Consider the following 14,460-nt stretch of genomic DNA (forward strand, 5'->3'; position numbering starts at 1 on the left):
GCAGTTCCTACCCTGGAAGGATGGAAACGTTTATTACATACAGGATAATGCTGCCTTGTCTTTGAATCAGTAATTAAAGCATTTAGCTCTTAAAAAGGAAATATTTTGAAATTTATTTAGATCTATATCAAGCTGCATACCTTAAACCCTTATAGGAAAAGCTGGCTGATGAAGACTAAAAATATTGCAGATAGTTTTGTGATTTCGCACTGACCACCACAAGCTGAAATTCGTTGCGCTGATTGACTTGTTGGTGTATAAACATTCATTAGACTGAATTATTAAATGGGAGGGAATATTTAATACAGGCTTTCCGGGGAAGTTATGCAGAAGCCGGAGGGGATGTGTTTGTGATTTGAGGCCCATCCAGGCACATGATGGACTGATCATAGCCAGAGCCTGCATATGATTAACCCCACATTAACCAGGAATGATGTAGATAAGAGGAAACAGAGGTTTGAGGGGTTAAGGACTCCCCCCTCCACCTCACAGTATCCTCCCACCGTTAGAGGCTGCAGCAGACCACACATTCATCCCTCAGGGAAGAGATGCACGGCAGCATCTCACCTTTCAACTGCTTCCCTGGACTCATGTCAAGAACAGACACCGCGTGTCATGTGGAAGTCTATCTGAATTTCCGAGAGCTCGCCACCTCTGAGGTAGGATTTATAAGGGATGGCATGAGCTGCTGACCGTAGAGGCACAGTTAGAGAAAACTTCAGGGAGGTCGACCTAAACTGAACGCCTCTGAAGTATAAAACCTTTAAATGAATTCATCTTTTATCTCAGTAGCGTGAAGAACGATGTATTTAACAGTTGATTTTTACATTTTTATTATGAGAAAAAGATATTTTCTTTAGTGTTCAGAAGTCTTGGTGATCTCCAAGGTTCTCTTCTCTTCAGATCAGTTCAGTTATTTTTTAATAGGATTTTTGGATAGGGACTAAAGTTGGATTATGTCTGATAAACCATTTCTGTCCGAAACTACCCACCCGTTACTCAGCTATAACTGCTGGTGAAGATTCTCTGTCATCCGGGTCATAGTCATTCTAAAAAAGTAAAAAAAAAAAAACAATCCGCTGGACTTTGTTTCCAAGTTTGAAGACGTTTCGCTTCCCATCTAGGAAGCTTTTTCAATTCAAAATGTCAGAATTAGTGTTTAATTTCGAGGCTTTGCTGGGCTACTGTACAAACCTTCGTAGTCAACACTATTGCTGACATTTTAAATTGAAAAAGCTTCCTGGATGGGAAGCGTAATGTCTTCAAAACTTGGAAACAAAGTCCAGTGGATTGTTTTTAACTTTTTTGGAATCTGCAATAACTGTTTTTCAGTGATTAGTCCTGTTTCTCTCCTAGACATAGCTATGATTAACTTGACGTCCTCTTTTTCATCCCTTCGACCTGAAAACTGACTCAGATTTGTCTGCTTAACTGTTTCTTCCTCAGACTGAGTCACCTATGGTGCTGGTTTACTGTTACATTTTCTAGCATAGAAAATATTTACATGTCAGTGCTTTTATCTTCCTTTTGTATGTCTGTATCCTAGAACTCAAGTCAGCCTCGGCAGATGGCCGCTCAGAGAGACGCCTGGTTCTGCTGAAGGTTTCTTCCTGTTCAAAGGAAGTTTTCCTCTCCACTGTCACTACAAGCATGCTTGGTGTGAGAGACTGCTAAAGAGTCAATAAGTAGATGCAATTAACTGGTTTTCCTTATATAGAACACTTGGAACCAATCTGACTGGAAGATCCGATTGAATTGTCTCTGGAATGAGCCGTGTCGTGAATTGGCGCTGTGAAAATAAACCGAATTTAATTAAATTCAATAATGCTCTGGTAGATGTTTTTTCAGGTTTCTGCCAGAGGGAGATTTTTATTAAAAACACCCTATATCAAAGAGTTGATAATGATGTAAACTCTTTCACAGCAAGGTTCCCGCTGTCTTTGGAGGAGAAGTAGCCCAACAGCATCACACCTCCTCTGCCGTACCTAATTACTGTTTAATACCAAACACATGTAGAGTCTGTGTTGTATATATAAATAGGGTTCATTGTACAGGATTGGGTCACATCATATTTATATCCCACAGTAATATTTAGTCAGGGGTGGTGATACAATCAGGTAAAATTAAGGGGTTATTATTTCACTTAAATGCCATCAGAAATTGAGTTGGTCCATCTTAATTTAGATGTGTAAAAATGATCCAGATATACGGCAGCAAAATATAGAAAAGCAAACTAGAACAGAATGCTAGACTTAAAAAGAATAGGAAAGAAAAATAAATGAAAAGAAGTTACCCTAGTGATGTTAGAAACGGAAGAGAGAAAGAGGAAAGCAGAGAGATGCTCTAAAAGTTACTGGAAATGACTAGATTAGTCACTGCGGTTAGCAGCTGGCAAGTAGCTAACATCAGCAATGATGACATCATGCTTTGCTACAGTGGATGAGAAATCAGTCATTTAGGCCTTTTTGTGTTCTTTCTCAGAGTTCTTAATTCAATGAATATGGATCTCCTCTTCTCAGGATTTTCTGAGGCAAAAACATGAAAATAAGACTTTAGGAAAAAAGTTACAGAAAACATCTAAAAAAAAGATGAAAAAAAGGAGGGAGAAACAAAAAACGAGGAATGACGGATAAAAGGTAAAACAAATAATGCAGGTGTTTTTGTTTATGTTTACAGTAGTGACCTATTGTTTTATGTGCGTTTTTTCCCTATTTCAAAGGGCCCCACGCCTGCCTTTGCCTTGGGCCCCAAATTACTTAAACCCGCCACTGCATTTAGTAATAGATTGCAACTTTCATTTAAACACATTTTAGCCCCCAAAAAGGAGCTATTTAAAACATTTAATTTCTAACTTTGGAAACTTGCAGTTATGGTTGAGGATTTTTGTAAATTTTTGAAAAGACCCGACCTCTCCACTTTAAAAAAAAAAAGCTCATTCATAGTCCAGTACCCGCTTCTAAGCAGGAACCCCTATTAAACCCGTGCAAGATCGTGCACAAGCCCATTTCTCCTCGTGCACGCTCTGTTTAAAAGTTGCTGTTTGCATCCCTCATACAAGCATATTTTCCAAAAGATTTCCAATTTTTTAACTATGTCAGACTCACCATCGGTTAGTGAAAATGGTGATGAGCACGTAGGATGGCCTTATGTAAACATATCACCAGAATGATTGACAATTAGGAGGACCACTTATTTAGATGATCCACCCAGAAAAAGAACATCCTCCACTATACATTTACTACCAAAGTAAAGTATTATGTTTTTTTTATTTTTATGTAAGATGCATTAAAAGATATTTTATTAAGCTCTATACATCTTTATTAGTGGCTCCAACATAGGAGTCTGCTGCTTATAGCTTCAGTGCAGCTCTACCAACACAGAAGTGTTTCTTCCAGGCACAAAATAAACTGATGAACTTTCCTATAAAAGCTTAAAACCCAAAACAAAACTGTCTTTTCTTCGGGAGGGGAGATCCTCCCGGTGAGCGCGTACAGAACCCAGAGCGACGCACATTCCACACCGCATCACATTTGTTCTCCTAACAATCAAATAAGTTTCTCATTAGCTGACTTTATTTTTCCTCATTCCCGCGGTTTTGCTGCAGTGGCGTGTTTCTCCCGACTTAACGAGAGGGAGCTAATTAGGCAATCACACCCATTACTCTTCCAGAAGAGTTAGAGCTAGCCCAGCTAATTAGGGCTGTAAAATCTAATCATCTCTGCGAAACAGCAGAGGGCTAACGAGCCCTTATTTAACGAACTAAATAACTTCAAGGGTGGAGAAGGGCTGCTGATGGTATTTCTTTATGAATTTGAAGGAGGGGAGCTCATGGTAATTGAGTCAGTAGTTTCAGCCTCGCAGTTGTTTGTTTGTTTATGAATCCTTGATTATTACAATTGCCAAGAATATATTGGTGCTAAATGAGCAAACGTATAATTCCTCCTCCTTCACTCTTATTACCCCCCCAGTCCCTCCTTTAAAAGCCGGGCCCCCTCCCCAACAGCTCGGCGCTCACCTGACCTATTTTCCCTGTCCAGAAAGAGTGCTCGCTGGAGAGGAAAACTGAGATATTGTTGTTGTTTTGCGTCCCCCCCCCCCCCCTGTTCTAATTTGTTGTTCGTTAACGCTGCCCTCACACCTGAGCCATCGGGCGTCGGGGGAATACTGCCACAACACATGCTCCTTCTCAGCCTGCCTGCTCCTCCATTACGAGCTCAACCCGCACAGGGGGAGTTGGGTTTGGGAGAGTTGGGAGAACCGAGGAAGCAACAGCGTGCAGATTTGGAGAAAAAAAAAACAAGTATACGCAAAGAAAAAGAAAAGTTCAAATAAAAATCACAGATATGACAGAGTGTGATGGGCAAGGCATGTATGTCTGAGGCCACGTGGTGGGGTGCAGCTGTCTCAGGGAGCGCTGAGGTGAGGCCTTTTCGCTTCAGTGGAGCAGAACGAGGGTGGCGTTCACACGCACACTCACGCACGCACACACACCAACAACGTAACAAAACTTGTGCACAAATACACATGCGTACACAGGTAAAGAGTTGCTTTGACAGAGCAGCAGTGAGAACAGGACAGCTGCGCTCTTCAGATAGCACAGGTCACTGCCTCATTAACACTCACAAAAATACACTCAAACATGACAAATTCAAATCAGACGGAACGTAGACACTCAGACTTGTTGCAGATCACAAGAAGGGATACAGAAAAGTGATTCTTCTTTCCCAAGCAGCTAAAAATGACTCTCCTTTGGTTTTCTCCATCATACCAACAGCACAAAGTCTCTTTCTACCTCAATTTCTAATCCAGATTTGTTGTTACTTGAGGCTAAAGCTAACAGCTAGCTTGAAAGAAGTAAACTTTCTTAAAACTAGTCTAAACTCTGGAGCATTAAAGCAGTTTAAAGTCACGTTTTTATGAACTATAAAACTTTTGTTACATTTATTTGCACTACAAATTGATTTAGGACCCCAATGGTCTTACTGCATGAAATGTAGGCCTACTAAATATAGAATTTGCATTTTCTTTAGCGTTAATAGCTAATTATGGAGACATATGATGGGGATCTTATCCTTTCTTATCCTGTTTGATGCAAAAGCAAAAATAGTCCATATATTTCAACAAAATGCTAAAATAGCTTGAAACTTTTAGCTTTTAGCTTGAAAAGTTAGCTTAAAACCAAAACAGCATTGTTGGTAAAAAGTTTCCAACTTTATTTCTAGATAAAAATTAGAATAGTAAGCAATAGTTTGCTTCAGTTTTAATACATATGAAACATGTCTATTTATTATAGCCCTACAGTAAAGTGTTGTGATGTTTTTTTTAAAACAGAAGTTGCTTCAAGATGGCGGAACTATGTTCTGGCTAACAGCTAACTGACTGTTAGCTTTTGCTTCTTGGGCAATCTAATCTGTATTATACCAAGTTAAAATGTCAAGATGGTTGTTTAATGTATATAAGATATTAATAAGGATTCAACTAGACAACTTTTTTGACGTTGTTGGGTAGTATGAGCTGGCCCCAAATGGCTAATGGTAACAGCTAGCCAAAAGTGGATTTCTAATCTTTTAAAGGCCAGCTTCATTCTCAAGTGTCAAAGAAGTTTATGTGGGTACAGTTTTTAAAATTTCAAACACTCCAATAAGAAACATGATAGTTTTCTGTTATTATTCTTTATGGGGTATGGAGGTGGAGGCAGTGCACGAGGATTATGTTCCTGAGGGAAACGAGTTCTGGGAACATCAAATCAGGATGAGAACTCTGATTATAACCTAATATAACATTAAGCAACATTAAGAACAAATCATAACTATCGTAGCAGCTGTATAGGAGATATCTCTTTTACCTATTTTGCAGAAACTTACTTTATATTTAAATGTTCAAACTGTCTATTATTCTATAAAGTATCAGTTTCACCCAGGAAGATAATTGGTGGTGCACTGCCTCCAACGTCTCTTTCTAGGAACAAACTATGATCTGCTCCTCTCTCAATATCCAATATAAGCATTTCTAGGTCAACAAAAAAAATGAATAATTACATTGATGTTTTTGTCACTTTGTTTCTTATAGGAGTATAAAAATGGATAATTTTGTAGTGAAAGCTGAAGAAAAGGTCTAGGTTAAGGGAGGGATGAAGACTAAAGTTCACTTATTTTCTAAGAATTATTCCAGCCTCAACACCATTTTGAGACTGCTTTCATTACGTTTGCATTCGATGGTTATTTACAGACCTCGATGATCATTTGCTCAGGAGGATTCAATGCTCTTCCCTGAAGAATTGAACATTTCAAGTGTTTACAGTTGTAGTAAAGGGCAATATAAAATGACGATCTATGACAGGAGTACAAAAAATAAAGCCCATATGGTCTTTCATTAAACAACCGACACCCCGGGCAACTTATTTGCCGCCAATGTTCCAAGGTGTGATGCCCAGCAATCTTTTTCAAACCTGCAACGCTCAGAAGCGTTGATACTAATAAAACTGTCAGGGAGAGAAATCCAGTTATTTGCTAAGTCTCGTTGGCAAAGTATGGCGCCCAGCGTGTGTTAAACTCACCTACTGACACATGTTGAGGTCAAGGTCAACCTCAATTACACACTGTTACACGTTTAAAGGAAAGCCTTTACAAGTCAGGTAATAAAAAATGAAAGATTTGCTCCTATAAAGTATTTAAAAAGTATCTAAACTTATATCAAGAGTCCCCAAAATAGGAACATCCTTAAAAAATGTTTAGGAGGACAAACCATTAGCTTTAGCCTCCTAATCTGTAGAAATCACTGCAGGTGAACTTTCTCACATAACTTCAAAAAGGTTTGACCATAGTTACTAGTCAGAAATAAATCAATAAAGTGTTTAAAGACAAGGCAAGAAGGAGAATTTGATCTTAATACAGCAGAAGAGTTTTTGGAAGGATAACCCTTCAGAAATCGTCCAAAGAGAGTGCCAAACAACTAGAAGGGCCTATAACTATGGAAGAACTCCTTAAAACCATTAAATTCTCATCCAATGGAGCAACCCCAGGCCTGCAGGGTATTCCCAATGAGTTTTATAACAAAATTTACATCTAAGCTTGGTACAGAAATATTAAAAACCTTTAATTCAGCTATCGAATCGCATCGGCTCTCCGCATCAATGAAGGAAACACTAATTACTGTCATTCCAAAAAAAAGGGAAAGACCCTTTGGAATGTTCAAACTACATGCCAATAAGTTTGCTGTGCGGTGATGCAAAGTTATTCACAAAAATATTATAATTGCGGATTAATAAGGTCATAACATCAATTATACACACTGGCCAAGCATTGTGTCGCAGTGAGCTTGTTCCAGATATTTTTGATTTATGCCCAATATTGAAGCGTGGTCTGCTCTATGTTATTCTACGCCACAACGCCAGAGGGACAATCAGGAACTAGCTGTGGGTCTAGATACTGTGGGTCTAAGGCGGTGAGGAAGCGGGGGCAAGTTTGTGCGACAACGGAGGGACATGATTGCGAAAAAGAGAGAGGATCCAGGTGGAAAAAGGGTCCCAGCGTTCTCGCGCACCTCGGACTTCTAGCTGGTCCATCTTCACCAGTCGTTTTCCACAATGGCAGTCATACAAACTAAACAAGCCGGTAAGGTACCAAACAGGAAGTACGCATAGTGTAGAGGGGATGTAGATTTGACCAATCAGAGGCCTCCTGTCTGCGGTCACCTACAATTTGTCTGCGGCGGGGCAGAGGAACATTTACTTTCACTGCGACACACGCAAATGACCTGGTTTCTGAGTATAAATCAGCATTAAGACAATTACTTCATCGTACTTGCAAGGCACAATATTCATACCTTCCTGTAGCGGCCCTGTCACTCGACGCGGAAAAAGCATTCGACGGAGTCAGGTAGAGTTATTTATACTATAAACTTGGAAAATTTGGGTTTCGACACCCTTTTTTTAAGAAATAATCCAAATTATATACAAAGATTTTTTTTTAAACGGCAACAACCAATGGATCAAGATTGACCCCATTCTTAATCGAATGCGGTACTAAACAGGGAGACCCACTGCCACCCGTGTTCTTTATTCTCGCACTCAAACCCTCGGCACAGCCCGTCAGACAAAGCAAAATAATCAAAGGTATAAAAATGGGTGGACTAGACAACAAAATGTTGATCTTTGCAGATGATGTACTACTCCTACTGTCAAAAAGTTGAGCCTTGTTCTAATGGAGGTTTCTTCCTGTTCAAAGGGAGTTTTTCCTCTCCACTGTCGCTACAAGCATGCTAAGTTTGAGGGATTGCTGAAGAGTCGATGCAATCAGCTGGTTTTCCTTAGATAGAAAACTTTAAATCAATCTGACTGGATGATCTGGTGAACTGTAAAGTGCGGTGAATTGAATTGAAAAAGTTGACCTCTCTGTTTAGATCTGCATGCACGGGGGTCCAGATAAACGCCTCACCATAAAAAGCACACACTCACACCGTCACACTCACACCGTCACACTCATACCGGAGGCAGGACAGTAAATCTACAGGGCTTTTCTTTTTCCTGACCGGCCTTAAATCACACGAGCCGCAGCATCGCTCTGAGCTAGTTTATGACAACAGGAGAAAGGCGCACACTTTAAGGCAAGTTGTGTGTGTTTGTTGAATGCACACTGACACACACATCCATCCATTCGCCCCCAGACTGGAGCTGTAACCCAAACTGCTCATCAGTTAAGTCATCAGCACGACCACACAAACACTGTTTGACCACACTTGGAGCAGAGCTCAGCTCCATCCACTCAGCCCTGGAATATAATTTACTGCTGCTTCATGCATTTTTTTTTTTTTTTTTTTGCTTGCAGAGAACATTATACGGTCACTGAAAACAAAACAACAACCTGCGGCCCCTGTTTTCACGAGGTCTCTGTTTTCCAGTCAAAAGTTCACCTCCAAACCTGCTTTAATCTTAAATGTTCATGTCTTTCTTGCAACGCTGTGGGTTTTTTTTTTTTGTACAACCGTTTGTGTTTGCAGGAATTGGCCCGGTGTGGTGTCAGGGGTTTGCTTACCTGTCGATGATGACAGGGTCTGACGGGGTCTCGTTCCTGTTGCCGCAACTCTTCTTATCGCAGCACCGACTGCAGGGGGAGGCGAGGGGGGGTTAGTCGGCGTGATGTGAACAACAGAGAGAGCAAGATAAGACACAACTCAAACGGGAGAGAGAGGAAGACAGATGTCGAAGCAGGAAAAGAGAAATCGGGGAGCAAAAGGGCGTGGGACTTTTTTGGTGAGGTGGTTTGGATTTCATGGTGAGACTGGGGGCTTCTGTGGATCATTTTAGGTGAAGTTTAGGGGGGGGGGCAGCTCGATTAGGAGCTGGATACAAACTTGAATTAGCCTCCAGGGCTCAGGTTAGCTCCATTTCTGTCAGACATCACACAACCAGACATCTTATGTTCTCTATTTTTCCTCGTCGCTCGTCCCCCTCCCTCTATCCCACCCCTCTCTCTCTCACTCTCTCAGAAGTGGGTCACAGAGTGGTCCCACTGGACCTGGGGAGTGGTGCATGCTGGGTAAAAAGGGGGCTGCATACTGATGTGACGAGTCCTCTTAGAATGATTCGACTGCAGCGCGCCGTAACCCAAAATCTACCACATCTACCTTTATTCCTGTGAGTGTCTGCATGTCTGCGTCTTCCCTGCATCATGTGTGCTTCCACTGGATGAGTGTGTGGGAGGAGATGGAGGAAGACAACTGAGAACCTGACCCCCCCTCTCCTCCTCCATGCTTTCTCCAGTCCCCCAGGACCACAGGCTTGCAGAGCCAGATCAGATTTCTGATCTCCACCGTTTCCTGCAGCATATGAAAACAAGTGGTCCAAATTGCCTGGTGCGATAACCAGGAAGCGGCTACACACTTGGCCACCAAGCGGCCGCTCTTGTGGGACCCCCCTTCGCATGCTTTGCCTGATGCTTCTCACTACTTTTGGAGAATGAATTCATATCTGCGTTTTCACGTGAAATCCGAGTCGGCGCATAGCTCAGTGTCAGGACAAGGCAAACTGCCGCGTATTACACAGGGGCCCGAGGAGGATGGGTTTGAGTAATGAGCTTTTCCTTGTCCTAATTAGCCGAACATGAGAGGGATGCACACACAAGCATGCACGTGCAAAACAGAAATAGGCCAGGGCCCATCTCGTCTCTCCATCCCACTTTGTGGAAAATGATAAGATTTCTATCGCAGTTTAGCCATGCACTCTGTGTCATTTCTTTTTTTTTCTCTGAGCTACGAGGGGGGATAAATAAAGAGATTTGTTGTGAGTCTAGCTTACCTGCACATGATCTCGTGGGTCAACAGAACCCGACACATCTCTGGATTTTTATCCTGACCCTCGTAAACAATCGCCTAAAGGAGAGAAGAGGAACAATCACTGAAATAAAATGAAAAATACATTCAGATGCAAACAGCTGCTGCTGGTTTCTCCGTTTATGTTTCAGATATTTTGCAAGACGATGAATATGTTAGAAAAATGACACCTTTTAGTTTCAGTACAGTTGGTGCTTTGTTTAGGATTTATTTACAAAAACCACCAGCGGCACAGTTTATAATACATTTGAACACAATGTAAAGTTTATTTTAATTATCATTGATGCATTACTTTAATAACTTACTTTTAATAAGTAAAAAAATAATCATTGAGCCAGGTCTGACATGACATTTTTTACATGAAAGCTGCTAGCCTGGAGGCTGGATGAAGACTTTTCTTTATCTTTGGAGGACTGGAAAAAAACAAAATCTAGATAAGTCATTTTTTCTTAAAATAAGTGCATTTGTTCTTGGATTGAGGAGGAAAAAGAGACATTTTGCCAATAGACCAAGACAATTTACACTTAAAATAAGAAAACACAATCGCATTGTCTTATTTCAAGTGCATGTTATGTAATTATCTTATTTAAAGAATAAAAATACTCATTCCATTGGCAAATCTTCTCATTTACCTACTCAAATTAAGGGTAAATACACTTCATTTGAGAAATTTTTACTTATTTCTAGATCGTTTTTCCAGTGAGGATGGTAGGGATGGAAAAACATATTGACACTGTAGTTATGAGACATCTTAGGGGACCCATAACTGGTTTTTAAGGTCAAAGATGCCAGAAAAAGCCCCCTCTGTCCTACCATCACAAATGTAAACAGGTGGAGTTGGACAACAGACACGGGAAATTTCCATGGAAGTTTTTAGTTTTGTCAGAGGAGACTAAGATGAATTTATGGCAGCAGATACTGCAGGTAGGTAGGATGGGAAGCAAAGGTTTTTAACACATCCCAATCCCACTGTTAAATACGGAGGTGGATTTATGATACTGTGGGCCCATTTTTCTAACCAGATGGATTTGCTCCGCATATCCATCTGGAAACCTTCCGTAGAAGTAATTTTGGGAAGGGGCGAAAATACTGGTTAGCTGATTGGCCTATGTTGGTGATAGACGGGCCAAATAAACCAATCAGATCAACGACGCATATGACGTACTAACAGAGCGACGACGAAAACACAACCACAAGCCAGGCTACTCTTGCCCAAACCAGTCGGGAGAAGAGCAAAAACATATTTTCCTCTGAGAAAAGCCTCCAGAGCAGTGTTTTGCTCTTCTTTCAGTGAAGAAATACTCTGTAATTGCGATAAAACTTGCTCGATAGCCACGCTAACGCTAGTTTCATCGGCTGAAGCCGCCATGTTCCATGTTCTCAACCCGCCTCAAAGCCAACGCTGATTGGACGTTCGTTTGGCGAACGGCTCCAAATTTTCTTTAACGGAGAGTCTCCAGACTGATTAGCGAGTGAAACCTTGAAAGCTCGTGAGATCAGGATGGTCTCACGAGGCTACCATTTTTCTGCTTAAGCCCTGTAAGCCTTTTCAAGTTCATGGATCTATTAAAATTTGGGGATAAATGAAAACATTTTAGGTCAAAGATCCAAATAATCTGGCCACAGAAAACTTTTAACATATCATGTTAGTTCCCAAACCTTTGGAATCCAGAGTCTGGACAAATTAGAGGGCGTGTGAAGAGAGAAGAGGTCAAAGGTCTCTGACTGTACGTTCCAACCTTATAAAGTGGGATTAGACACCGCCATATTGGCTAAAAGCTTTTCAGGTTTTAAGGTAGGTGGATTCTGGAAATCATTTCCAGAACTTATAAAATTATACTAATCAAAAATAATTTGTTCTGGTTAGAGTTTGATTAGGTCACTGCAGTAAAATACAAACATACTTTACATCAACGTCTTTTTTCCTTTTTTTTAATACATTTGTTTACTACTCTAGATCTATATTCATAGCTATATTAATACCTAGCTTTTAAAAGGTTGAGCTTTCTTTTATTTATTTTACTTTTGCTATTATCAGTCATTTATCTGCTTTCCTTTCCTTTTTGTCACCTTTGTGTCTTTGAAAGTTTCACATCCTATCCGCTTTGTCTCTTGAATGAAACGTCTATCATGCCTTTACGAGGGGTAAATATTCCATTCTCCTCCTTTCTAAATGTGCCCCTGACGGCGTACGGCGACCAGCCCCGCCGTTCTTTATGCCTGAACCGCAATGCGATAAAAAGATAAAATAAAAAGTATTCGTAAATTCATTTTTTTGTTTTGTTTTCGCAAACTGTGCTGATGGAAAATCAACCAGGACTTCAAGCCAAATAAAATAAAAAAAAAAATAAAAAAGAGAGATGTGTGTGTCTTTCATTTTGGTAGAAATGTTTGTCTATCTGGCAAATGCACGTATCGTGGGAATCCAGTCCTCCCGAAACAGGAACGCCGTGTTCCGACAGAGACGGTAAGAGGGAAAATTATTTGTATGTGTGTGTTTGTGTATGTGGCGAAGATGTGTTAGCGCTCGCACGTATGTTTGTGCACGGTGTACAGTGAGCAGTTGGACTGCCAGACTGGAGTATAGTGCACCATCTGGTCCATGCAGCACGCCGTCCAAAAATCTAGTCTGGTTACCCCTCCAACCTCGCTCAACATGCTCTCTAGGGCTTGATCACCCTAAAATCCCCCCCCCCCACCACACACACACACACACACACACACCAAACGCCTGATAAACAAGCACAAACACACAGCATCTCCTCCTACTCTTTTCATTCTAACACAAACTCTCTTCCAGCTTAATGGCACTAGAGGCAGAATTGGCAAAACAAAAGACCTGATATGAAAACAGTGATGAGGGGGCTTTACTTTTCTCCTCGCCGTCTAATTCAGCCCCACCAAGAATTCCCTCAGAGTTCGCCAGCTAACATGAGCGCCACTCTGTATTTCTTTTGTGCGACTGCATTGGCCACAACACCACACTCCAGAATAGTTTGTTCTGTTTCACATTGAGGAAATGAGGGTCAAGGTCCTCAAAGAATGAGCTGGCATGCATCACTGTCTCTCTCCACCGCTGACACACAACCGTGCGATATGCACACACATTCCTCTCTCTTACACACATTTATATACATAAAAAACACACACTTTGCCACCATCCTCGCCTGCAGGCTGCTGAGGAGAGAAGGAGTATGAGGACACATGTCCTCTACTTTTCTGGGCCTCTGTAAATGTGTTCCACAGGTAAGACAGGTCGTTTATCAAGCCGGCTGGGCTCTGCTGAAAGTTAAGGGTCTCAGACACAGGCTTAAAAAAAGGCAGGGTGTGTGTGTGTGTGTGTGTGTGGAGGGGTAACTTCTACATCAGCAGGACAAACAAACTAGATTAATTCTTTTTTTGTGTCTTTCTTAAGCTGCGATGCAGGATTTGGTTCCTACCTGTTTAGTCATGGAGTCAATAAGTCGAACATATAAATCCTGCTCTGTCCTGATTCCTGCAGGAAAACAGAAAAAGGTGGAAAAGTTTGACCCATTTAGACATAATCAGTCTGTTTCCTTCACTATAAAAACAAAAAAACTAAATCAGGAGTCCAAACTGTCCAGTCAGAGGTCATTTTCTTAGATAAACTTAGACATTTGATCACTGCTGCACTTTGTAAATGGAAATGTTCATTTCACGTTTATGATATATGACGTTTTGTATAAACTCTCTGTGGACTAAATTAAATTAAGTTTGTCTAAGTCAAATTAAATGGTGATTAATTCAACATAAGTATCATATAATATCTGGATTTAATGTTTTATCTAAAAGGATGGCTTGTTTGAAAAAAAAGAGCATGTATTATTTATTAGTTTCATTGAAAGAAAATAATTAATACATAATTAATAAGGAAAAATATAGAATTATCTGAAAAATGTCAATTTAATTGAATTAAAGTAACATTTATTCTAATTTTTTAATATATATATATATAAATTGGGAGCTAAAATAAATCTCACCGTTACTGTAGAGGAGCTGAAGCCTATAATGAATGCCATTGTTGGTCTTTTCCCCCGTCGTTTCCTATAAAAACAGAAGCGAACACAGAGAGGCGGTCAGAGCGAACAAACCCTCTCCTCCACCTCCTCC

At 40.6% G+C, this 14,460-nt stretch overlaps 1 protein-coding gene across 4 annotated transcripts in view; it reads right to left on the reverse strand.

Annotated features, from left to right (window-relative positions):
* LOC107086402 (transcription factor COE1) overlaps window positions 1–14,460 on the reverse strand; it is a 117,621-nt gene that overhangs the window by 100,586 nt on the left and 2,575 nt on the right. For all 4 annotated transcript variants that reach the window (XM_015377347.1, XM_015377332.1, XM_015377341.1 and 1 more), the window contains exons 3-6: window positions 14,331–14,394; window positions 13,770–13,825; window positions 10,295–10,368; window positions 9,033–9,101 (exon numbers count right to left, since the gene is read on the reverse strand). In XM_015377347.1, coding sequence (XP_015232833.1) covers window positions 9,033–9,101; window positions 10,295–10,368; window positions 13,770–13,825; window positions 14,331–14,394 — 263 coding nt within the window. The remainder of the gene's footprint in view (window positions 1–9,032; window positions 9,102–10,294; window positions 10,369–13,769; window positions 13,826–14,330; window positions 14,395–14,460) is intronic.

The sequence above is a fragment of the Cyprinodon variegatus genome, unplaced genomic scaffold, assembly GCF_000732505.1.
Source record: "Cyprinodon variegatus isolate N-32 unplaced genomic scaffold, C_variegatus-1.0 Scaffold8, whole genome shotgun sequence".
Lineage (NCBI taxonomy): Eukaryota > Metazoa > Chordata > Actinopteri > Cyprinodontiformes > Cyprinodontidae > Cyprinodon > Cyprinodon variegatus.